Here is a 25105-nt window from a genome sequence, read left to right on the forward strand (position 1 = left end):
GAACGCGTGCGAATTGATTACCTCCCCCACCATACATTCATCTCGCTCACTGCTTCATTACCTCACAATCTCTCGCCAAAACAGGGCCCAGGAAGTGGTACGCTTGGCCACGTTGCGTCTGCCAAAGGGATCGTACTCCGAAAAGAAGTTCACCGAAAGGATCGAAAAGATGCACCAGTTGGTGAAGGTTCTGCAGATAAACGTTGACCAGACGAAGCAAAAGATCGCCACGCAACAGGTGCAGCTGGAATCGAGAAAGAGCGGCACCGGGCCGAAAGAGCGCCCGTCGTTCACGTTGCCGGCCAAGCAGGAAGAGATTATAAAGCAAATCATCAGTGAAATGTAAGTGGCTAACCGAGTGCCCGGCGCGCTGCGGAAACTTTCAATGGTTTCCTCTTCTTTCTCCTTCACAGGTACACGCAAATCAACCGTAACGTGAAGGACATCAAGAAAATGAACAGCATTCTTAACCTAACCTAAGTCGACTCAAGCGCACGTTACACGTACCAAATCTGCTTCGGCGATAGACGCTCGAGCAAATCCGTGTTTTCTTTTATCCTCGTCCGATTCGTTTCTCGTTTTGCCAATAAACGTTTATCTTTCGTATTTAAACATCTCGAATGGATGCTCCCTTTTAGTTACGCCAGCGCCACCTATGCCGGGCTGCGAGGAAGCTCGTGAAAGATTTCACGCTTTATGCTTCGAAAGAAACTGCAGGTGCTGGGGGTGCCACTGTAGTTCGCCTCCACGTGACGCACCCTGAGTAACGCTAAGAAACTACAACCAAGCAGCAGCCCCACCGTGGGATAAGGACCGTAGGCTAACAACCTACTGTACCTGACAACAATGAACACAACAATGAAACAAAATTTCAATCTGGATTATTGGCAACGACCCTAAGCATGAAAACAGGGACACGAATCGGAACTTGGAACATATTGACCCTTGCCCAGCAGGGTAAGCTGGTCCAACTAGCGAAAGAGGCTACTCGACTTAAGCTGGGAATCCGTATAATACTGGAGCAAATCACCGATCTCCACGACTCTCTCCTACTGGTGTTCGTTGATTTCGAAAAAGCTTTTGACCGACTCAACCAGGAAAACATCCGCAGCGCACTCAGGCGTAGAGAAGTTCCGGATAAGCTGGTCCATCTCATCGAAGCTCAGTATGACGCGTTCTCGTGCAAGGTATTGTCCGACCCCATAAGGGTTACTGGTGTGAGACAGGGATGCATACTATCACCGCTACTGTTCCATGTCGTGATGGATGAGATTCTTGCTGGAGCTATTGACAGCAGACTTAACCGAGGACTATCGTGGAATCCTACAACGATGGAGCAGCTAAATGACCTTGAGCTAGCCGTCGACATTGTTTTGCTCTCGCAACGTCGAACTGACATGCAGAGCAAAGTTGATGACCTCACCAACTGCTCTAAGGCAGCAGGTTTAACAGTGAATATTACGAAAACTAAGTCAATGGTAGTGAACGCTGACAACTCCTCCAGCTTCACAGTAGTGGGCCAACAATTTGAGCAGGTGGCAGGATCTGGAGAGAGGCTTGACTTGACTGCATCCCGCAAGGGCAACGCAGAAGAGGCAGCCCCAGAGGCCGTCATGCCGATAACACTTCATAACTTCATCCCTTTGTCACGCCGATAACACGGCGGACCAGGGCCAGTAACGTAACGCCTCCAAAGAAAGCGTCTGTGAAACTTTTCACGCATGCAAGTTTCTGCCTGCAAAGTAAGTGAAAAACGGATTTTTAAACGGCGGCTCGTTCTTCTTCGGAACGGTTGCTTATCGCGCTGGGATGGAATAGGTCACTTGAAAGTGCAGCACCCGGCAGCTGGGAACGTTCGGTTGCGTTCCAAAAGGGGTACGGTATACGTGTGCGTGCGATGATTACACACGGATACACGGTGGCCGCGAAGAAGCCGGGCCCACTCTGGCGGTGTGTGAGTGTTGGGTTGCCAAAATAAAACCAGACTTCGAACACGTCCGCCGCCAGCTTCGTACGAAACCCAAAAATTTACCAAAACATCCACGCACCAGAGCGAGAGCGCGAGAGCCAGTGTGCGAGAGAGGCAAAGGAGGAAAAATTCAAATTCGTCGTCATTTCCAGTTCTGCCAGCAAACGGTTTGGAGTTCCAATCAAGTTACAAAGCAACAATCGCCGAAACTTGCCGGCTATAGGAAGTGAAAACTGCACAGCACCCAAGTAAACCTGTTCAATTGAGAGCGAAAAAAGTTGGTTCCCGAACGAAAAGTGAGCGTGTCTTTAGGTGAAAGGTTAAACCTTGCCGCGTTGGTTAATGGTGATTTTTCGGTGAACAAAAACCTTAACAATGGCTTACGCACTGTTGCGGAACTACATTCGGCCCACGGCTACTTTGTTCGAGCGACAACTCGGAGCAATGTCGTCAACGTTGGCGGCCATCACAACAGAAACTGCGGGCGCGATGGAAAAGGTAAGGCTCTGTATTTTTCGATTCACGCGTTTTAAAATCGTCAAACGTATCACTAAAGGTCAACTGCGTAATTGGGAAGTGTTCAGGGAATTTGAAACATTATTAGAAACAGCTACATTATCTCCGTACGCAGGCGATATTCACGGGAAAATGTTCCCATGTACCGGAATGGCCCCTGTGTTGGCCCAGAAGCCAACTGCAAAAGGCACAGCGCACAAACAACCCACAACAAAATACAAACAGAGCCCCTTCCGGCGTCACAAATGCGCCGCGCATGCGCTCTAAACATATCTTCAGCTTAGGAGATGGTGGTAAAAACGTATTCAGGCGCCACCAACCGCACCGCTGCGTTCGGTGATTGATGATTTCGGGCCTTTCGGTTGCCGCGGCACAACGAACAGTGCAGGCCACTTTAGGCAGCAGCAACAAAGCACCTAAAAAATGGGTTTATTATGTCACCGGTTTCGTGTGTTGCGTTGCGGTGCTGTAGGGGGTCAGAAAATTAGATAAGGTTTCTCTTTTAATCATGCATCGAAATCTTCTCGACGATAAGAGTGCAACTGGTTCAATCGGTCCATCACACTCTCTCGATGCTGTGCCCCACTTCTACCACCAACCACTAAGCTTTCGTCTGTTGACATGGTGATAATGATTTGTGTGCCTTACATCGTGCATCCAAGTATTCAACGTGAATGCTGCTTCGGGCTCGGTGCAGGAAACGGGTAAAACCTCAATTAACAACTGCCGCAGTGGAATTGCTTGGTTTGGTTTTCGATTACCTGTTTATTTTTTGCTGTCTTCCATTTCGTGCCCCGGATGAATTCTAACTTCTCATTGTCGTTGCGCTCTAGGTCAGACCCAGCAGCTACCTGAAGGACGACCAATTGCGGCGAGCCTTCGTCTCGACGGCAGTCCGCAAGTTCTCGAAGAAAACGGCCGCTCCGGAGCGGGCCTACAATTCGGATTCGGACTCGGACTCGGACGATGAGCGTGAAGCAGCACCGCGTCGCCATCGCAAGCAACGGGTAAGCAACCATCCTAAACATAGTTCTCCCTGTCTCTCGCTCTCGCTCGCTCTGAAGCTCAAGGTCTTTAAGAACCGAGAAGAGATCTTGTGGAAGGTTAACTAAAACGCAGCATGATGTCGTTGGACACCGAAACGCCGATACTCCGCAGTTTACGGTTACCGCCACCTGATTACATATTCGGCTTCGGTTCGAGCAACTTCGCAGCGCGCGTTCTGGTGGCGCACATGGTGGTCGATTGGCCCTCGTGTCCCTCGTGTTTTCTTTTTCTCGCTGTGCGCCCTGCACTACACGCCAGGGCCCGATTATTCGTCTCTGATCTTCGCTTGCCAACCACGGAGCTCTTTATCAAGCATATTGTGCCATGCCGCGTTGCCTCCAAAAAAACGCCGAAAGGAAGCGTGGCAGCCATTACTAACACACGCGCGATCGCTCTCAATCGCACATTTTGTACGTTCACCCAAAAAAAAAAAACAAAACAAAGCATGAAGATAGACGGAACGTGTAGGATGATGTCTGTTTCATTTGCATTCCGCGGCGGCTTACGGCAATCGGATCCGCGACGGAATCATTGCTGCAATTGGCACAAATTGGGTTGTGGGGTGTACCGGAAACTATCAGACGCAAAAGCATTTGATTCGATTACTATGCGAACTTTAAGTGAGTTTATCAAACACTCGTTTCGTATCTTTCTCTCCCAGGTCTTACTCTCTTCTAGTGGGAATGTGGTATAATAGTGACAACCGCTGGTTGCTGCGATTGAAAGCTCGGGTTTCTAACGCTCACAATTTGCCCTACTCTCTCGCCTACTGTAGGGTAACTCGGACTTTTGGCGCCGCAAGATGCGCACCCTGCACGGACTACTAGACGTTAACAAGGATGGCGTCATTTCGTACGACGATTTTGTGCTTCTGACAGAAAAGTTTGCTTCCCTGGGTCACTTGGACACCAAAGCGAAGGATGAATTCCGTGCCATAATGAGAGTGAGTTTTGCGCATACGTGTACAGCTTTTGGTCAGCACCATTCCGCAATCGGTTGCTACAATAAACGGATGCTCTTTACAGACCACCTGGGAACAGCAGTGGGGAGAGATAACGCCCTACAACCTAGTCACGGTCGAGCAGTACCTGACCGAGATGCACCACGTCGTGAATGATAGGGATCTGAAGAAAAAGGTCCACCGTTTTCTGCCGTACCTGTACAAGGTAAGATTCCCAGCGTGGCGGGACCTCAGAATCGGATTAAAGCGCATTAACGTTTCCCTGCATTCCATTTCCGCAGGCAGTCGACAAGGATCGATCGGGATCGATCTCATTGCACGAGTTTAAACTGTTCTTCCGCTGTCTCGGGCTGACGGAGGAAAATGCTGCAGTTTCGTTTGCGGTGATCGACAAGAACGGTGACGGACAGATCACGCTCGATGAGTTCGTCAAGCTGGGCAAGGATTTTTTCGTCAGCGAAAAGGAAACGCACGTGTCCCGGATGTTCTGGGGCCCGCTGGTTGACCACTAAACGTCTGAGGGTCGCAGCTGACGAAGACCAGTTCACCTTGTACGGCATTCAATATTTTATCCGACGCGTTGCAGACGCAGAACGCGTGTAGCGATAGGGCTTTTTTAAACGAAAGTTTGATTGAGTGAAGTGATTACTTTGGGACATTTGGTCCTCCCCGCTTCGCGTGCACCTTAGAGCTTTCCGTGTTACAGTTACGTGACACACCGATTTGTAGGGGCATGAATAGATGATCGCGATCCGTTTTTATACTGTTCTATGCCGTGACAAAACATAAACTCGAATGCTATCCCAGCCGCCGGCCTGAGAAAGGGGTGGAACATAATTGGACAACATGTAAGCAGCATGTGTGATAGAATGGAGAATAAAGCGTATTCTGAATACAGCCAAACGCCTCTGGTTTTATACGAGATTCGGAGACATTTCCCTCCAGTTGGTGGTTTGTTGTTTTATATTACTGGCTCAAGGACTGGTAAGGACACTGATGGTACTTTGTGTGTTCCTTGTGAATTTTCGAGTGTGATGCCAGATTGCTTGATGAATGGAAGGCTTTGCCGCAGATTTCACACTGGTATGGGTTTTCGCCGGTGTGAGTGCGGATATGAATCTTTAGGTTTGACGAATACGCGAACTTTGATGAACAGTAAGGACACTGATACGGTTGGTCCTTATTGTGAATTTTAGAATGTCCGAACAATCCGGTTGGTGATCTGAACGCTTTGTCACAGATTTTACACTGGTATGGCTTTTGGCCGGTGTGAATATTGATATGATACTTTAGACCAGCTAACTGTGTGAACCTAGATGAACAGTGAGGACACTGATGGTACTTGGTGTGTTCCTTGTGAATTGTCGAGTGTTGTGCCAGTAATGCTGTTGAATGGAAGGCTATGCCGCAGATTTCACACTGGTATGGTTTTTCGCCGGTGTGAGTGCGGATATGAATCTTTAGGTGTGACGAATGCGCGAACTTTGATGAACAGTGAGGACATCGATACGGTTGGTCCTTATTGTGAATTTTAGAATGTCCTAACAATCCGCTTGGTGATCTGAACGCTTTGTCACAGGTTTTACACTGGTATGGCTTTTGGCCGGTGTGAATATTGATATGATACTTTAGACCAGCTAACTGTGTGAACCTAGATGAACAGTGAGGACACTGATGGTACTTTGTGTGTTCCTTGTGAATTGTCGAGTGTTTTGCCAGTAATGCTGCTGAATGGAAGGCTTTGTCACAGACTTTACACTGAAATGGCTTTTCGCCGGTGTGAGTGCGGATATGAATCTCTAGCTTAAATGAACTTGGGAACATTGACGAACAATGAGGACACTTATGGTCCTTATTGTGAATTTTCGAGTGCATTGATAGTATGCCTGATGAATGGAAGGTTTTGTCACAGACTTTGCACTGGTATGGCTTTTGCACTGGTATGGCTGGTATGGCAAAGTGGTCAAGATTTTCTTGAGAGATTTGTGATACGTTCTTCGCTCTGTTGTGCTGTTCGATAAATTTTTCGACCATATCATTCTTTTCATTGCATCGCCAGCGAAACCGATCCATCTTTTCCAAACGAGATTCACACTTCGTGCACAAGTACGATGGAACTCCAGGTAAAATATTAATCTGTAAAAATAAGAGTCTCATAGAACAGTCTTCCTTGTGGAGCAGGGTGAATGTTTCAACAACAAACCTCAGCACCGGTGCATTCGGACAGCTTTTGAAGTTGAAATTGTCCGGAATAGTCGGGCGTAAGAGCCTCCAAAGTATCATCATCGTTCGACAGACACCATCGACAAATTTTTGCGTTTCTGGAAAATAATTCGCTATCATACCTTTGAATCCTTATAGAACACCAACTTACTCAACAGCATGCTCTTTTTTAATCAATGCTGAAGACTGCATTTCAACTGCAATCCTTTATTTAAGCAACTTTCTAAAATCGTCCACTTTGCACTTGTTTATTAAACAAAGCTTGCTTCAATGGAATCTGCCGTTTGACAATCGGTCTGTTTTTGACAGCTTCTGGGGGCCAAGTTCGCGCGTCTGTGAATGAGCCGCCGCTCTTTTCAAACAAAAAAATCAGTTACAGGGTGTATCAAGTTTGTGTAAAACCCGGTCCAGACGCTACGATAATCGTTGCTCAGACACATCGTAGCGATGCATCGTAGCGCCTGGACCGTGCTTAAGTTTAAATAATGATTTCGAATAATGATAATTACGAGGATACAAAATTATTACAAAAAAAATAAAACACTTGTAAATGATAGTATATTTAGGGTATATCTTTAGTATAGTAGAATATCTTTGATACAAAAAAAAACTCAACAAACTGCGAAAACAGATCTCTGGAACACGATTAGTACAAAATACAAATAACACGATTCTGTTTAAGCATCTAGTGTTCCTATCACAACAGTATCCAGCCGTCCGGTTAGAGTAAAGATTTGTTAAGTTTACATAAAACAGTTATCATAGCAGGGAACTGAGGAACTCGAATCAGAATTCCGTATAATGTTACATTTTCTGCATTTCTTCCAAATACTCGCATTCGAACGCATTCAGTTGACATTCACCCTGTTCTTTCTTAATCACACGAGCGTACAATAAAACGTGGCATGTTAGTTCCACTTGCAATCGTGTAATTTATTTATTTGGCTTTCGTATCGTTCTCAAGAATCGTTTCTGCCACGACAGGTTTCCGAGTGTGACAATATTTTACAACGCGATGACTTTGAGAGGTCATCACATTTTAAATCTGACCCAGCTTGGCTCAAGAGGCTGCTGTGGAAGATGTTGCAGCTGCCGTTGTGCTGCCAGTAGTTGTCCTATGCGTTTTAGTGTGTCTGGTTTTGGTGTGTCCGGTTTTGGTTGGCTTAGTTCTATGCGCATGCGTTTTGCATTCGTGATCATGAGTCGGTATGGCCTCCGCCAGATTCTGAGAGAAATGTACACGAAATAAAATGGGGAACATCGAAACTCTTGCCAAAGAGTTACTTACCACGAAGAGGAGCAGGGCTCCGAGGATGACAAATATAAAGACACACTTCATTTTTCCAACGCTAGATCTCTTTTCACAATGAATATGGGGCGTTTAAAGCTGGCTTCACTTATATACGATGAATCCCGGCAAACAGATGCCAAAACATTCAAAACAATCACTGCGAAACGATGCACAAAAACGGTCTCCAAGAGCCGGCTATCACCGGTATTCCAATCCGTTAATCCACGTCCTGCGCATTTGTCTGTCTGTCTGGGGTTACGTCGTAGACAATTTTTGAGCAAACAAACCACAGTTGCGGCTGTTGTGAAAAGCAGCCCCCGAAATTGTAAAGAAGGAGGTTCTCGGTATTTATCGTAGGTTTTTTTTATCGCCGACGTGTTTATTGGACTAAACCTTTCGCTCTTTTTTATCACTGTTCATAGCGTCGATGGCACTACTGGAAGGATGATTCCTCAGACTGTAATGTTTGTGAACAAAGTGGCGTAAATCAAGTTGTGAAAATGGGCAAAACGCTTAAAGAACATGGCCATGAAACGTTTTAACGTTAAACAAAATAGGTTAACCGGTTAGTTACAAACTCCCAAAAGTGCATAATCAGAATCGATTTTGTGTCGATCGACCAGCGTAAACCTTGACGTTATTTGGCAACCTATCACGCTAAGGAACCCCCTGCCCAAAAGACAACCAATGCTTCGATTACTATGTGAACGTTTAAGCCAATTTAAAATTTATAATCCCTCACAATGAGTCCACTCCCGAAGCGACTTCTGACCAATTAGACATCAATTCGGAAAAACTATTTTAAAAAATCTAGCCAATAAAAGACAATGATGAACAGAAATTATACTGTAGTTGCAATCCTTTATACTGTCAAATCGAATTATTCCATTTCAAACTTCAGGTTTTACTTGTATCTGCATTTTCTCCTATCCGGCTGTGGGCGCCATCGGCCTTCCGCGAGACGTTGGTTTTGTTATGACCACTTGGGCTTGGGCAGCACTCTGCAAAATAGTATCACGTATCATTAGGCTGACATCGTAGATAAGTCCCTTCGCTTACCAGAAGAAGCACAAGGGCTACAAAAACGGCAACGAAGAGGGAACGCTTCATGGTAACGGTAGTTCTGTAGCTAGCACACTAATGTCAGCTACTGTTAACCGTGAAACATGGTGAACTCCGCTTACGGCGCAGAGTACAGCTGAACAAACATCCGTCTATCCGCCCATCTGTCTAACCCACAACCCGCGCACGGTACAAAGAGCCGATTGTGAATAAGGCAAAAAATGGCAGTTTTCGTAACATGCCGTTTGTACGACAACTCATTTTCAAGCGAACATTTATTGGTCAGTGTAGGAACTCCACATCTTGCATCTCTTTCTTGCAATCCAGGTAGTGAATGCACGTCCCGTTCCGGTTCCTTGCGTGCCCCCGGTTACAGATGCACCGGTCCATTTTCACTAGCGACGGACAGTACTGTCCGTACGTTCCGCAGGACGTTCCACAGGCTCTTCCGAACTGGACGTACGTTTCATTGGCCGAACAACTAGGTCGAACGGTAGTACTACGGTGAGGCTGCGCTGTTTTGGTCGTACGCTGAGGAGGGTTGACGTAAAACCATGGAAACCAACGATAGATCAGGTTTCTAGGATCGATTTTCGGACTTCGAACGTGACCCGCGCAGGACTGCAGATAGTTCTGTAGCATGGTGCTCCGGGACGGACCAACTGCCACGAGGAAGAGCGTAATGGCTACCAGTACGCAGCGTGGTACACGCTCCATTGCTGACTGAAGGCACAACACCAAGTGCACCGCTCGTGTGCGAATAGCATTATAATGATACCTAATTAAGGTAACGAATCACATTACCGTTATAGCCTAAAGTGCCCGGCCATCGTTTTGAATGAATCGTTATGAAAATCGAGTTTTTAATTCAACCATTTCGCCGCACGACAACGCTTCGCGAAGTGTTTCGGTGTGTCCGAGGAAGCGTTGCACCCTCTTTCGGATGCTCGGAATTTGGGCGCGAAAAGTTCGCGAGGAATTAAACGAAACCGATTAATCTCCCGATCCGTGCGGTTTGTTGTTGCTACACTTTCCAATACCCGCCGTTCCGCATCGGTTGCGGGGAACGATAAACTTTATTTCTATCGCTTCTTTTCCAGACATTAATCTCTGGACGGTGCCCGCGCGTCCCTTGTATTGTCCAGCGATAAAGTGCTTACGGAGGAAAAATAAACTCTCGACGCCGCAGCGCCGTATCGTGGGCTCCCTGCCGCGCGGAAGGGACGGATTATGGACCTTCTGCTTCCGGCGTGTCCCTTTAGGCTCTTCACACGGCACCCGGCTCGTCGGGCGTCGCGATTTGCTGCTTGCTGGCGTGGCTAATACTGGTCGGTGTGGAGCGGCGCACGTTCAGCAGTCATACGGCCACATCGCGGCTCTGGGTAGCCGGCTGGCCGCTCTCGAGGAACGGGTGCGTCACGACGTCCGGGAAGAAGCGGTTCAGGTAACATTGCACCGCAAAAATCACGTCGTGATTGGCGAAGCAGAACAGACACGATACGCACAGACCCTGCAGGCTGATCAGCAGCGCGGCCCCGATTTGGTAATACCGCTCCAGCTGGCAGCCCTTATCCGGCCGGAACGGCAGCAGGATGTGCTGCAGGCCAAACAGTGGGATCTAGTTTTTCCGGAATGGTTCCGGATCGACAGTGGAAAGAGAGAGAGAAAGAGAGAGAGAGCAGAGTAAACAGAGCGCCCAATCGGTGACGCCAAAAGCCATCGTCTTCACCGTTCCCGGGGGACCGTTTTTCCGGGAAAACTAGTGTTGCAGCCTTTCCGGGGGCCACGCAATACTTACGAGAATTAGCGTCGCTCGAGTGGCTTTCCGTAGGCCCAGCGGGGCCGGGTTTGGGGAGGTGGAGTTAAGCTTTGTCAGTAGCACACGCACTACGTTGATGAGAAAAACCAGCGAGGCCAGCAGGGAACAGCAGACCGGAACCGTGAGCAGCCACATGGCGTGGCTTTCGTCCATCCAGCAACTGGGCAGCGATTGAGACGATAACGGAAATCGGCTATTGATTTTTGTATTAAATTAATCTTCACACGTAAAAGGGGTGCCCCGTTGGAAATCACATCTTCGGCCCATCATCGTCACCCGACAAATTTACGGTGACGTAAAGCCGTACCCAGCCTCCCAAATTCAGGACACAAAAACCTTCAATGTTGCCCACTCTTCAAAGAGCTATAGAAAAACCGAAAAATAGTCCGAAAAGCTCAACCCACCAGCAGGTTTCTCCGGCCGGATGATGGCATCATCCGCGGAGAGCCCGTATCTACAAACAAGGTCATAAAAATGCCCACCATAAAAAACTTACTGGTCCGTGTCGAGCGGCATGCTGTGGCGAACGATGGCATACAGACTGACCAGGAGCACCGGCAACAGCCATCCGATCGTGACGAACCAACGCAGTGCGACAATATCCTTGATGAAGACCTTAAACGATGACGAGAAGCAAAATATGATCGAACTGTATTGAATCGGCTGCAGACATGCGGCCTGGCCAGGACCTCCACCTCCTGGAAACCAGCCACTGCAGGCTGGTCCACTTCGAAGTATCTATTCCTGCGCCCATCTGGGCTGCGGTTGCGATGCCGAGGGTCCGGTTACCGCGGCCAGGAGTGGGCAAACTAAACAACAGGAACAACTTGCTGCGCGCGAGGCGGGGACACTTCCTTATCGGAGAGAAAATGTGCTCCTCAATGAGGAAATGACCCCATTCTGTGTTCAGTGTCTGCGACATGGAAAGCGAGTGTCACGATACTGATTTTGTAGACGGACAAGAACCGGACAGCCGATGTCAGGCGATGTGGTCATCGGGTTGGCCATCGGGCGATGGAAAGGGATTTCCCCCTTCGGATCGCTCAGGAAGCAAGGAGGCTAATCCAATACATGGGGCGACGAAGCCAACCATATCTGATATCGAAAAAAGTTTGACGTCTTCTCCGTGTAACGTGCTTACACTGGACTGTAAACACCTTTAACATTATCGCCAGTTGAACAGACACTCCCGATAGGGCCATTAGTTGGCCGGTAAATGAATAATGAGAGGTCTGCTGGACAAGTATCTTCACTTTAGAAGCAAATGTTTATATCATCGGGAATCGTCTTTCAACGGTTGATCGTTTATTTCGGTGATTAATGGTAAAGCGACTAATCTTTAAATAAAAAGTCTTTTAAAATGGCTGTAAAAATTGAAAATTTAACAAATTACAAAACAATAGAGTTAGCGAGCATAGTGGGGCGGTCAATCTCACAGAAAGTGAGAAAATGTTTTCTCACTCACTGTTTCTCACTATGATGGAATGTAATTTCATCGCGAACACTGCGGGCTATTTAAACACGACCTTACGGAACGGACAACCCCGCTGAACGTCCTCGGCCATAAACTATACCCCATTTTAATGTGCCGGTAATAAGGGCCCAGATACCGGTGCGTACGGGAAAAGAAAACTAATTGATCCCCCGGGAAAGTGGTACACTTTTGCCGAACGGGCTGCTTACGAACGGCCACGGCCATAATACTTACAATAACGAGCACCAGATGCAGGTGTAATCCTTCACAGAACATCCAAAGATAATTCACCAGCATGAGGTAGTGCAGCAGTACGTGCAATCCGATACACCAGCTCTACAAAAAAGCGAAACAGGGGAAAAATTAGTGCCACACAGACCGGAGACGGGAAGTGAAAGGCTGCTGGACCCGGTGTTGGATGGATCGATCGGAAAAACGGATCAATGCGCGAGAAGAGAGCAGCAATTTTAATGAACCCTCAGCATCGCCACTTCAGCTGGTTGTGTTCCGGACGTCACGGTACGCCCGTTAAACCCTTTCTCGAGAATAAAGCAATTAATGGAGGGCAACCGAGAGGCCCCCACCTCGATGCGTGTCATCGTTTTGCAACTTTACCGTTTAATTTTTCCTCACCTCGCCGGCCAAGCTGTCGTACAATTATTCTGACCACCGGGTTTATTCCGTCCACAGTGTCTCGAGGGGCTTCTCAGCATGGCGGCTTTAAGCAGAAAACGGCACCCACAGCGCCAACTATGGTGAAACTAATCAAAATCCCTGGCACATAGTTTGGGTCGAGTGCAAACGGCAGGAGGCCGTGGCTTTTTGGCAGCCACCAGGATGCTGGCTGGCCTGGGCCACTGTGATCCACAGCAACGCTTGTAGCCGGCTAACCTTCTTTTAAAACTATCTTAATGTAGCCTGCAGATGCACCAGCATGATGGTGGCGCTTTTCTAGGGGCTTAGTTTTTCTACCCGACACAGTACGTGATTATGACAGTGAAATACTTTTATGTTAACTCTAAATTACACAACCCGCCGCGTCATTGCGTTCGCTTTGAAGGTTTTTCTCGCGAAATGTGCAACCATGCAAAACCACCGGCCGGCGGTTCGGCCGGCATCCGGATGGCACACATCCGGGTACGCTGCGATAGGGCAAGTGTGCAGCCGAGAGGGTTTATGGGCCTTCCGGGTCATCCAATGGGACACACATTGTGAGGGCATATGTTGCAAACAAACCATAAAATGGGAGGGTTTTTATCGTGTGTTCGTGGAGCAACAGTGAAAGTTATTTACTATGGTGCAAAACCGGAGTATCCAGTGGCCACTGCAAAATCCGTACCCGATCTCGTGTGTACCGTACCCGACAGCTAAAAAGAAACAACACGTTGCTTGGCGGTGTTAAATTCCACACTCTCGACCAACGGGAAATGTGTCCCGGGGGGTTTCAGTTTCGGTACCTTTCCTTCGCAGCTAGTTGGTATTGAAAAAAAATCTACCATTACCACTAATTTGACTTTAACCATAAAACATTACACACACTTCACTATGGTGCCTTTTTGTGTCTGTCCATTATGAAGCGCATGGTCATCTCGTCGCTAGCAACACGTTTTCCAGAAGTGATTCATTCGACAGGCGATTCATTAATTGTGATCCATGTGGCTGCCACAACCACCATATATTGCTAAGCAGCACACATGTAGAGTCAGCAGACAATCCGTAAAACAAACCTAATTAGGGATGTTTGCAACACAAATGTACCGGGACCACATTTTCCGTATCATGCAGTTCGTCATGCAAAAGTCGATGGTAACTCCTCGCTGATCATGCTTCGAGGAATCATTCCCGGTCTGTGGCCGCCGCGCTTGGTTCATTGAAAACTTCGGAATTAAACACCCGTCATGCGGAAAGTTTTGCAGCGCCGCAGGTATTACATATTCATTCATTAAAAATAATACAACAAATTACGAGCTACGGTTCATTTGATTTAATATAAAAAAGCACGCTTCCAGACGCTCGCTCTTAACCTTTTGCCTTTAAGCGGCAGAGAATAGCATGGGCAGCACGGAGAATGGAATCGAAATGAAGCATGATACAAGTTTATAAATAAATAAACACGAGCAAAAGAAATGGCGGAACAGCGAACAGCGGGGTAACTATGCAACTGGTGGTCCCCTGGCTTCCTACTTCCGGCAGTCCCGGGTTGTTCGGATTTCTGGCATCCGAGACACGGGTTTCTTATGCGCTCCTCGCCCACTTTCTTGCTTTGCATCCCCTCGGTGCCGTTGCCCTCCCGGCGCTGCGTTATGCTAATGCACCGTTCCATCGGCATCTTCGAGATGGTACATCGTTTTGTAACAAGATCCCTCTTTTGTAAGGCCACCTCTCGGGCAGGCCATGGTCCGTTTCGAACGAACGAATGGTCCACTCGAACGAATGATCATCGACCATGCAATATGAACAATATATGCAAATTCCTTCGCTACGTTTGCATCCTAACGCTCGGTTTCCGTCGTGCTCTCGCTCTCGGCATGATCGAATCGATCGATTCCACTCCATCTCCACACGGTGCCCAAAAACACTTGTCGCGATTACTAATTCCCGACACCCAGCGCCAACACTTACCGAGTTCGCCTTCAGTACGTCCGGGTCTTCGACGACAAACTTGTACCAGACGATCCAAAACAGACAACTCAGTGCCAATGAGGTGAATAAATTGATGTGAATCCGTATCCGGGTGCATTTTAAGGTCCTGCAAAAAAAAATATCAAAACGGCACACACCGATTCTCACTAAAAGACTGGCCACGGTTGAGCCACTACGGCCCGTCTTTTATTCGGGAAAACGAGAAAGTTTTCCAACTTCATTCGCCCTGCCCTGACATTTGCCGGAGGCGTTTAATTTTTTTTCGGTTTGAATTATTCAACGGCCGTATTGGATTTCGTTTTCCTCTTTTCTGTTTTGCTCACATTTGTCGCTCTTCTGTTCATAATTGTTGAATCATTGTACGGGCGCCGCACGTTTGAACTTTACTTCTTGGTAAAAGGAGAACAACCAACTTTTGGCAACCAAAAAGAGGAAACGAATCCAACCGCCAAGTATCAGCTTTCGGCGGGTTTGGTTGGGCAATTCCTTGGAATCTGTTTAGCATCGATTTCTGAAGCAAGATTGACTATGAGCCACCAACACCGTGACTCGGGACGAGAAGTTGTTATGTGGCTCCCGATACCAAATCTCAGACTCTAACCCGCCCTCGGGGGAGCCCTTTGATTGTTCGGGTTTTCACGAAATTGTTTTACTCGGTCAAGCTGCAGACTGCAAAGGGCCGTCCAAAGCGCGTGCGAGATTGAAAAAAAAAACTGGACAAGATAGTAAGATATTCAAGCTCAACACTGCCCGTGAGGTGAAAGGCGTGGGAAAACCTTCGATGGGGCGTCCGTTGGGTGAGTTCCAAATCTGCTAGAAATAATGCATGGGTGCCAAATAACAACACGAAACGCGTTGAAAAGGATTGCAAGACGAAAAGAAAGTTACACTTCTAGTGTGTCGGCCGTGAGTAGATGCCCAAAGAGAGCGCACCGATACCTTTCAAAGGGATCAAAGGGCCATCCATTATTCAGCTCAGCTGTCTGACGGACCCCGGATTGGGCAAGAAGCGTCCTAACGAGCCGTGCTCCTTTTTTGTCAGCTGCTGCTCAACTGACCAACGGACGGACAAGTGTGCGTTCTACGAGCTTCTTCGAACAAAAATCCTTCGAATCCGATGGACGGTAAAGTGTTTAAAGTGTCCTTTCTTCGTTGGTTGTTCCGATTTCGATCAAAACCACAATCGAAGGCAAGCAACCGTTGGCAACCCTTAGTCATCTACAAAGGGCGACTGAGATCTGTGTGAAAATGGTTCATTAGCTCAGCACGACTGCGAAGAAGTAGGCCGCGAGGCATTGCCTTTCATCGTTCTAAGCTCTCGAGCTAACAATGTGATGCACCGAATTGACCAACCTAACAGAACCCACTGGCAACGGCCCATTAGACGCAAGAATACACCGGAACACCGGATGGAACTTACCGAAAGCTGTGGAAAATGCAGAGCGATATAATGAGTGTTAAGAAGGAAACCATGTAGCCGCTGATGTAAATTTCGTTCACCAGTCGCCGAAGCTGGAAGGAAACATCCAATTTCGTGCATTAGACAAGCGGATAAAATCAAGCAACAAAATTACATCCCATCTGACGAGCAAAAAATTATGACTCCGAGGCGGACTTTTATTTTAAATATTCAGCACGAGGACCTTAGTTTACCACCTTCGTGCGACGGGAAAAAAGGGAGGACAGAAAATGGCTCGCATCAGCAAGAGCAGGCTCGTTCGCTACGGGCTGACGTTTACCATTGCTAAGGCCAGGCAGGCCATGACGAGCTGGAGAAAGCGAGTGAAACAATTTGTTGGTGCCAAAGCCAAAATAATGTTGATTGGGTTTCGTCCCCGTTTTTTGCGCCCGCTGTCCCGGCGTCCGCGGACTATGATTACTCGTTACGGCGCGCTTTATAACGTCATCAGCGTGAATTAGATCAGAGAGCAAAGTCTACCGAGCGGCGACTGGCGCCTTTGGAGCACCTCCGAGCGATAAGAGCAACACGACGCAACTAGAAACATACCTAATGTCCCTCAAGCTGCCGATTGAGCGGCGCAAAGACCGATGGAACCGATCCCTACAGTAATTGATTTATTGGCCTTTCACGGACAAAAGACGTGACGGTGTCAAGCCATCGAAGCAGCTTGAGGTTACCGTCGTAAGTGGAAAACACCGTTTCTCATGTCGTGAACTCAACGCTATCGGGCCTGAGGGTGGAGACAAAGTGACACAGCGCGATAAGGAATTAGAAAACCTTTTTCCCCTAAGACGGAACGGGCTGCAGGTTAATTATCTTTCCGTGTTCTCGTATGAGCCGTACAATCTACTTTGTGCAAAAGACTATTTCTTGGAGACCGGGGCACTAATCATATTTCTCACCTGCATGTCGTCGGTGTCGATGCAGTTCGTGTAGTTGGACCACTCCCGGCCGGACTGTGGGTGCACGAACCAGGACCCGTTCTCGTTGCAGCTGCGAAAAATCAGAGGTGCCACCAGGGGACAGGAAGCGTGACAAAATTATCCCCAAATTCATATGCTAATTTCCCCCGAGCTTCAAGGCACCTTTCATCGGAAAACCGAAAAGCTTCGCCACCGGCAGACACCGGATATACTTACGTCCGATGGGCGAGGCGCCCCGAGTCGAAGCCCAGGATGAAGTTTGGACAAAAATTTTCCGCCACCGTACCGGCAACCGTCGGTTCCCAGCACGACCATCCGTCGAAGCGGCGAGGACAGTACGCTTTGGTGCCTTTTATTTTTGTGTGCCAGGGGAAGAGATAGAAAAAATGGTCACTTTAAGGTTACGAACGGTTCGGGATAAAAGAGACTCCTAATGGGGCGTTAGTTGCGAAAGGTAATGGCTGTTGGCCGCCGTACCGCTAATGCAAGAGACGTGTTGCTACGTGAAGCACAGCACAAATTTGTCGTACAACGAGTCCGGCGTTGTAGTACACATTGTTCGAACACCTCCCAGGTGGCAATGGTTCGAGGATGTGGTTTCAGGCCGGGCCGTTTGCAAACCTCCGTACGCCAATAAACACACACCGCTCACACTTCACTGCTCGCTCGGTCAGGATTTGTCGAGCTATGTTCCGATTGATATACCGGTTGATTTTGCTGATTAATATTAATGTTACCCAAATTATCGATACGCGAACGAATAAAACCGCATCATAATCCAAGACCACAAAATGTGGCGTTTTGTCATTGGATTGGTAATACGCTGACAAATTTGCTTTCAACCGTTGGCTCGTGTCAACGGTGCTACAGCCAATAAACATTATTTGCGTCTGTCAAAGGATGCCGATGCCTTGCCAATTTCGTCGGGCTGCTGTGATGTATCGCTCTGTACGTTTGCATGGTTCGCGGGCACGGTGTACGGAATTAACTAGAATGGCCAAAGAATATCGGGAATTCGCTTATAACTAAATCTATGTACTTTTAAAATAATTCCTACTCTATGCAATCTATGCCTGCGCTCGTTACAATTTTCGAAACGGTTCACAGTCACAGCAGTATATCGACTATCGAAGCCGATCCCATCGATCGGCCTCCCATTTTTCTTCGCTAAGCTCAAAACAACCATGCGCCTCCATTAGCCGTATGCCGTGTAAGACAAAGATTTATAAAAATAATAACCTAACTTTTATTTTTTTCCATTTTTGCCCGCACTTCCACTTGCACAAAATTGCCAGAACCGCATACCATGCGATTAAATTAAATAAAAATTATCCACCGTGTAGCAAGACAATTAGCGTCCCGTCCCAAAATCCATCCACTAATTACTAAACTTCATGCTCAAGGACACTAGCACTAGCGGCTTATGCTGTGCAAGTGCGGGCCACAAACTCTTCTCATGGATCGCTTGTTGGCACAAGTTTCCGTCGTCACCTACAATTTAAGATTAGGTTTAAGAATACACGGAACCGGCAGGATTGGGCATATGCGCCCCTCGCACCATATGCCGCTCACCCATCCGCCCCTCTGGAGACTCGCTGACTCCGGACGGTTGACTTTCTCGGCATCTCTCGGCTTAACTTGAGCCGTAACTCAATTTAAACACCAGATTACGCCGACGACTTTCGGGAAGGTCGTGCAGCGTTACGAAAGTCAATCAATAATCTCAAAGAGCAGGATGGAATATTCATTTAAAAACGTTCGAACTTTCGTCCGGATCACTTACCGTCTTTGTAAGTGTTCTAAATTGTTTGCCATAGGAAATGGCTGGAAATAGAGCAGTTTCAATATCCTTTAATTGACAAGGAGTCGTAGAGTTGACGGTTCCTGCATTGTTCTAAAATGCGGCGCTGCAAAACGAGTTGAGGTTTTTGTAGAAAATTAAAGCAAACCAACCTATGGCGGTGCTCTCACCACCACTCAACCACACGTTTTCTAAACTGAAAAACCGCCACAAACCCAGTACAAAGCGAAGATTCTCAAACTCAAATTGTACCACCCAGTGGTCGGAAAGCCCACAATGCGTTTTCTCGACCGCGCAAGGATTCATTTTAAGTTTTTGCTGAAAGTTTCTGACACCAGAAGCCTGAAGCCGTTGAGTCAAGAAAGTGAGTTTGTTCCTGGTACGGTCGAGAAAATTGTCACCCAAAGCTGCAGCAGTTCATGTTTCGCGTGTGGTAAATTCAACAATAGATGCAAACCGTTTCAACTTCAGACCAATCTGCAGAATAGCTGTCCTGGAGAAATAATGCGAAATAATAAGTTTACAATTTTGCTACCTACCATCCACGGCCGGGTCGGTGGCATTCGCGCGCATGCAGGAATAGTACAGATGATGCATGAGCTCCTCGGGACTGCCGAATTCGAGCCTATCGAACTGTATCTGGCCGCCTTGCCCCTCAGCACCATCTTGTTCGCCCACTGCCAACATGGTGGTCCGGCTGAAATGTCTATTTGTTGCTGGAAGAGAAGGAACGGAACAAACAAGCACAAGAGTAAACACGTACACTTCACTTCGCGAAACGAAAGAAATTGGATCAATGCCCCTTAATTCGATATCCAAGCTGAACGATATCTCGAGTTATTTATTTCCCTCGCCCTCTCTTTGTATTAGCCGTAACAGTAACAGTAGAGGCCGTGGAAGTAAACGAAACGTGTTCTTCAGCAAACCACGTGTTGCTCTTGTTTGCGTTGCGCACTTTTTGGATTTCCGATGAATGTTTTCGAGTCCTGAACAACATTAAAATTTAATAGGACCTTCAATGGATAGGCTAAAACTGAACACTATGAGCCGTGGATGCTGAGCTCTTGTAATCAGCATGACGCTGAACCATGAAATTATTCATCAACCCGCTTGACATGCTCTCCACATTACTAGACACACCTGCAACTGCAATCTTCTCCTGATTATGCACATTCTCAGTAGTTTTGTGATGCAAGTTTGATTGCAATTTGATACCGGAATAATTAGTGGCGCCGATGAATCGATAGTAATCATGAGCCGTAATCAAATCTAGAAAAAGTAAATCAAGTAGTCAATCAAAGCCAATAAAATAGCTATGCCGTGCCGTCATATTGATACAATATTTAGATCAAGCTAGAGGGTTAATACTGACTTAGTATTATCGTCATCGGAAGCTTTGTGAAGGTAGTGATGGTGCTGAAATAAGGTAAAGTTAATATAAATTGTTCATATTAGAGTTTCAACACTCGGCATCGTTTGTAATTAGGCGTCAAATCGGAATGCCACATTCCGATTTGACCAGTATACTCTCTAGCTTCCGGTTGTTCGGTTGTTCGAAACTCTCGCTTCGCAACGGTTGCGACCATGGATTGAGTCGGCGAGAAACGCAACAACATCATTAGTGTTTCGATCATTGATTTCATTCGTTGTTCTCGCAAAACCATCGCCAGCCAGCTTCTGGTAGCCCTCGGCAAAAGAAACGAATTGGCACACGGAAATTTGATGAACAAACCTCCCTTCGTGTGCTTGCAGTGCCGAGCGGAAATGGCAATTCGATACTTTACCTTCCGGAACCGGTTCCGTTGACTGAAACAACATTTCCTAGGGGAGCAGCGAGAGCGTGCTCAACTTTAACATTTGTCACCTTTGCCGTCCGCCAATCGCCGGCCCGACCTTTGGCCATCGCAGCCATCCGGTCCCAGAACCAAGGAGCCAAGGGCGATGGATTTATTCCAATCGTGCACACGATCGAATGCACCATTATAATCACACCACGGTGTTTTCACGCTAAATGCAATTATTTCCCGTGAAATCCTGTCCGGCCTTTTTCCGGCGGCTAAAAAGTTTTAAATAGAGCGGTTGGTATGATGTAATATAATTACAGTTAGGAGGGCACCATTACGCAGGATATTGGGTGGAAAAAAAAGATGAATAGTTAACAGTTCAATCGTCTGGGATATCGAATGAAATGGCATTCAGTTACGGCCGGACCCATCCACCTTATCCTTCATGCAACACAGAGAGTCGTCATCGAATAACATTTAATAAGCCAAATCGTGACGCGTAAGAAATATCACCGAAATCCATTAGGGCGAGTTTGATCGTTAGCCAAGGCAAGTGAGGAAGATGCATATTTAATGACGAACACTGTTTATCGCGCAATTGCGAATTCAAATATTTACCGTTCGCAAGATCAGCTCGCACTGCGGCAGGTTCTGAGGTGTCTTGGATCACTCGCTCCATACATAAGCTCTTCTGCCTGGCAACAGTCTAGTAACCGGTGTCACTTGCGGGAACCAGATTGATGCTCCCCATTCAATTAACCATCTTGCCGCACCCAAGAAAATTGGTCTGAATTATTTAACAGCACTCTTCAGAGGAGCTTCGGGCACTGCTTTCTGGGGGGTTTCCGCTTCAGTTTTATTTTGGGATTATTCTTCACGCCGTAACACACTCAGTAAACTGAACACTATTTACTATTTTAATCAAACACACGCATTGTGCTTTTCATGCCGTACGCAGTCACCGACTAATAATCACTCGCAATTTGATGACGCCTTCTATGATTAGAATTTAACACGCACGTTCACTGTTCACCACTTGACAGCATTTGTATCAAAGATTATCACGATCATCGGTCATGGCTATCAACAATCAACGACAGCACGCGGCCGCGGCTATCCAATTGTTACCGATGTGCGAAGGAACCTCACCGGACTGGTCAAAACCGCCGTCGATGGCGTTCCGATGGCATTCAACACCCGCACGCAACTGTGTCAGATGTCGTCCGGAGCCTGGAAGCTAAAGCAATGATCGGACTTCCTGTACCTCGGGCCCGGATCGGTTGAGGGCAGCCGAACACCGTCGGCGGGCAATCCGCAGGCTGTGCCATGGTAACGGCGTTCGCGGCACCATTTGAAAGAGAGTGAGAATGTCACAGATAAAAGCACTCAGATACCACGTGCAACGGGAGAGTCACTACTACCTTGCTCAGGACATAAACAGAGAGACCGGCAAACGTGTACTCCTCCCGAAAAATTGAATGCCTTTTTCCCGCCATTTTATTCGCTCGTCGAAAGCGTGGTTTATTATGCCCTCTTTTCAAATCCAATCGGATCCAAATCGAACGTATCGCGCACACAATAAACACAAACAAACAAACAAACTTTTCTTCGTATCGGTCACCTGCCAGATAAGGCATCGCGATAACGGAACAGAATGGAACATTTCGGCAGTCAGTCACAAATTCAGCACGCAGCGAAACGGATGAAATGAAACTACCTCGAATTCTACTCTCGCTTCTGGTGGCACTTTGCGCCGTCCATAGTGGTAAGTAAGTGGTACGAGCGGCCGAAGAATGTAAAATTTTGAATATTTAAACTCTATTGCTTTCAAGCTACTTCATTGTGGTGTTTCTCGTGCGATCAGCTCGATAGTGACGATATATGTGAAGAAAACTTCATCGAATGTGATGTCAGCTCTGCTGGCGCTGGAATGCTACGGATTGCGGCCCTCAAACCTACGATCCAGATAATTCAATCGACCAGTTTCCAATGTTTCAAAATGATCATCGATAATCCGTCGGACAGGCGCTACCGGGCACTCGGCTGTTCGTACGATAGTGTCGATGTCTGCCAGGGTGAACCGCGGATTGGCGTACAGACGGAATGCCGGTGGTGTAACGATCGTGATGGATGCAATTCGGCCAATCATTTTAAGGCTAGTTCACTGCTTATTGTGGGGTTAATGATGATAGGATTGCTGAAAAACTACTAATAAGAAATATAGAAATTGCCGTCCCCAAAATGTTTGTGTATTTTATTGAGAACAAATGTGAACTGAACACACCGAAGTAATCTGCGTTGTTACAGTAATCCGGCCCAGGATGGTCAACAGAGGGCCGTAATAAAATTATGGAATCCAACCATAATCCAATCGAACTCATTCAACTAACGATGGTGACGAATGCAAAATCACCACACTATCTATCAGCCGACCAATAGATAAGATGCAGAGAGATACGGGCGACGGAAGTGGTCAAATGCCGCGATATTTAGTCACACCTTCGGTGACCATCCATCAATACGGACAAAATGGGGCCGACGAAGATTGTGCTCTCCATTTTTGTGCAACGACACCGACGGATGTAATTCGGTCAGTTTTACTGACAGCTAGTTGGATGACTCGTGTTGGCACTTGTTTGAGATTTGTTCACAAATTGATGCTCGTTTGTTCAGATTTGTAGATCTGCGTCAGTGACAGAGACGTCAGTTACGCAGATATGGTTATCGTTATCGTAGCGTCTGGACCGCCCATTACGCCTCGGCCGACCCGTAAACGTTTTGACAGAGGCGCAGCAATTTGGCATTAATCTGTAATGTCAAAAACATTACGTTACGCCTCGTGTAGCCCCCCAGTTCGGCATTGATTAAGAAAGAGGATGTTGTTGAGTAAGTTGGTGTTCAATAAGGTTTGAAAGGTATGATAGCGAATTATTTTCCAGAAACGCAAAAATATGTCGATGGTGCCTGTTGGTCGATGATGCTTTGGATGCTCTAACGCGCTACGAATTCAGACAATATAAAGTACAAAAAATCTTCGATTTTGCCGGTCTACAGGTAGTAAAATTGTAACAACGGACATCTAAGTTTATTCCACAAGAAAAACTGGTCTATGATACTCATATTTTCACAGCTTGAATTCTCTCCTGGAGTTCCATCGTATTTGTGCACGATATGCGAATCACGTTTGAAAAAAATGGATCGGTTTCGTTGGCGATGCAATGAAAAGAATGATTTGGTCCATAAATTTATCGAAGAGCAGAACAACGAGAATGAATCACAAATCAATCAAGAACATCTTGAGCACTCTGCCGAACAAACGGTTGGCACAGAATTGTTAATTAAAACTGAAGTAATCTAATCGGATCCGTAAGCATCTCGATGCCTGCCCGTGCTCTCGGTTTATGTGCGCGTTTTGAATGCTACGCCACAGTTTTGAGGATTTCTCATTATTTGAAATTATTTTTTAAATATACACTAACTTGATACACCCTGTAACTGATTTTTTTGTTTGAAAAGAGCGGCGGCTCACTCACAGGCGCGCGAACTTGGCCCCCAGAAGCTGTCAAAAACAGACCGATTGTCAAACGGCAGATTCCATTGAAGCAAGCTTTGTTTAATAAACAAGTGCAAACTGGACGATTTTAGAAAGTTGCTTAAATAAACGATTACAGTTAAAATGGATTCCTCGGCATTGATTAATAAAGAGGATGTTGTTGAGTAAGTTGGTGTTCAATAAGGATTCAAAGGTATGATAGCGAATTATTTTCCAGAAACGCAAAAATTTGTCGATGGTGTCTGTCGAACGATGATACTTTGGAGGCTCTTACGCCCGACTATTCCGGACAATTTCAACTTCAAAAGCTGTCCGAATGCACCGGTGCTGAGGTTTGTTGTTGAAACATTCACCCTGCTCCACAAGGAAGACTGTTCTATGAGACTCTTATTTTTACAGATTAATATTTTACCTGGAGTTCCATCGTACTTGTGCACGAAGTGTGAATCTCGTTTGGAAAAGATGGATCGGTTTCGCTGGCGATGCAATGAAAAGAATGATATGGTCGAAAAATTTATCGAACAGCACAACAGAGCGAAGAACGTATCACAAATCTCTCAAGAAAATCTTGACCACT

At 46.8% G+C, this 25105-nt stretch overlaps 4 protein-coding genes and 1 long non-coding RNA gene across 5 annotated transcripts in view; 3 read left to right on the plus strand and 2 right to left on the minus strand.

The window, feature by feature from the left end:
- The window catches only part of LOC131211461 (nuclear pore complex protein Nup88), a 45627-nt gene extending 45046 nt beyond the window's left edge, over positions 1-581 (plus strand). Inside the window, exons 7-8 of the mRNA XM_058204929.1 lie at positions 85-342; positions 414-581. Coding sequence (XP_058060912.1) covers positions 85-342; positions 414-480 — 325 coding nt within the window. The 3' untranslated portion in view covers positions 481-581. The remainder of the gene's footprint in view (positions 1-84; positions 343-413) is intronic.
- Positions 582-2237: 1656 nt separating this feature from the next.
- Positions 2238-5362, plus strand: LOC131208833 (sarcoplasmic calcium-binding protein). Its single transcript, XM_058201737.1, has 5 exons — positions 2238-2467; positions 3319-3492; positions 4308-4475; positions 4558-4698; positions 4775-5362. The coding sequence occupies exons 1-5, from the start codon at positions 2345-2347 to the stop codon at positions 5003-5005; spliced, it is 837 nt and encodes a 278-aa protein (XP_058057720.1). The 5' UTR covers positions 2238-2344; the 3' UTR covers positions 5006-5362.
- Positions 5245-6978, minus strand: LOC131208832 (zinc finger protein OZF-like). Its single transcript, XM_058201736.1, has 3 exons — positions 6868-6978; positions 6697-6814; positions 5245-6629 (listed from the first exon to the last, which is right to left on the minus strand). The coding sequence occupies exons 1-3, from the start codon at positions 6906-6908 to the stop codon at positions 5460-5462; spliced, it is 1329 nt and encodes a 442-aa protein (XP_058057719.1). The 5' UTR covers positions 6909-6978; the 3' UTR covers positions 5245-5459.
- A 3448-nt stretch (positions 6979-10426) lies between these two features.
- On the minus strand, positions 10427-22303 carry LOC131211629 (calcitonin gene-related peptide type 1 receptor). Its single transcript, XM_058205188.1, has 10 exons — positions 22240-22303; positions 19731-19907; positions 17607-17739; positions 17370-17460; positions 16426-16517; positions 14985-15111; positions 12597-12698; positions 11385-11503; positions 10868-11048; positions 10427-10687 (listed from the first exon to the last, which is right to left on the minus strand). The coding sequence occupies exons 1-10, from the start codon at positions 22301-22303 to the stop codon at positions 10427-10429; spliced, it is 1347 nt and encodes a 448-aa protein (XP_058061171.1).
- Positions 22304-24567: 2264 nt separating this feature from the next.
- On the plus strand, positions 24568-25056 carry LOC131211512 (uncharacterized). The gene is made up of 3 exons (XR_009156903.1): positions 24568-24692; positions 24746-24860; positions 24928-25056. It is a non-coding gene; the product is annotated as an uncharacterized LOC131211512 (long non-coding RNA).
- Positions 25057-25105: the final 49 nt, after the last annotated feature.

Source organism: Anopheles bellator, chromosome 2 (genome assembly GCF_943735745.2).
Source record: "Anopheles bellator chromosome 2, idAnoBellAS_SP24_06.2, whole genome shotgun sequence".
Taxonomy (NCBI): domain Eukaryota; kingdom Metazoa; phylum Arthropoda; class Insecta; order Diptera; family Culicidae; genus Anopheles; species Anopheles bellator.

Bases quoted from the DNA above. Each gene is read 5' to 3' on its own strand.
- LOC131208833 (XM_058201737.1), top strand. From the start codon at position 2,345: ATGGCTTACGCACTGTTGCGGAACTACATTCGGCCCACGGCTACTTTG. The intron at 4,476-4,557 runs GTGAGTTTTGCG...TGCTCTTTACAG, and splicing joins AATTCCGTGCCATAATGAGA to ACCACCTGGGAACAGCAGTG. The intron at 4,699-4,774 runs GTAAGATTCCCA...CCATTTCCGCAG, and splicing joins TTCTGCCGTACCTGTACAAG to GCAGTCGACAAGGATCGATC.
- LOC131208832 (XM_058201736.1), bottom strand. From the start codon at position 6,908: ATGCAGTCTTCAGCATTGATTAAAAAAGAGCATGCTGTTGA. The intron at 6,815-6,867 runs GTAAGTTGGTGT...ATTATTTTCCAG, and splicing joins AAAAAAGAGCATGCTGTTGA to AAACGCAAAAATTTGTCGAT. The intron at 6,630-6,696 runs GTTTGTTGTTGA...TTATTTTTACAG, and splicing joins CCGAATGCACCGGTGCTGAG to ATTAATATTTTACCTGGAGT.
- LOC131211629 (XM_058205188.1), bottom strand. From the start codon at position 22,303: ATGGCACAGCCTGCGGATTGCCCGCCGACGGTGTTCGGCTGCCCTCAA. The intron at 12,699-14,984 runs GTAAGTGTTGGC...GCTTTTTTGTAG, and splicing joins ACGTACTGAAGGCGAACTCG to AGCTGGTGTATCGGATTGCA. The intron at 11,049-11,384 runs GTAAGTTTTTTA...ATCGCTGCCCAG, and splicing joins ATGCCGCTCGACACGGACCA to TTGCTGGATGGACGAAAGCC.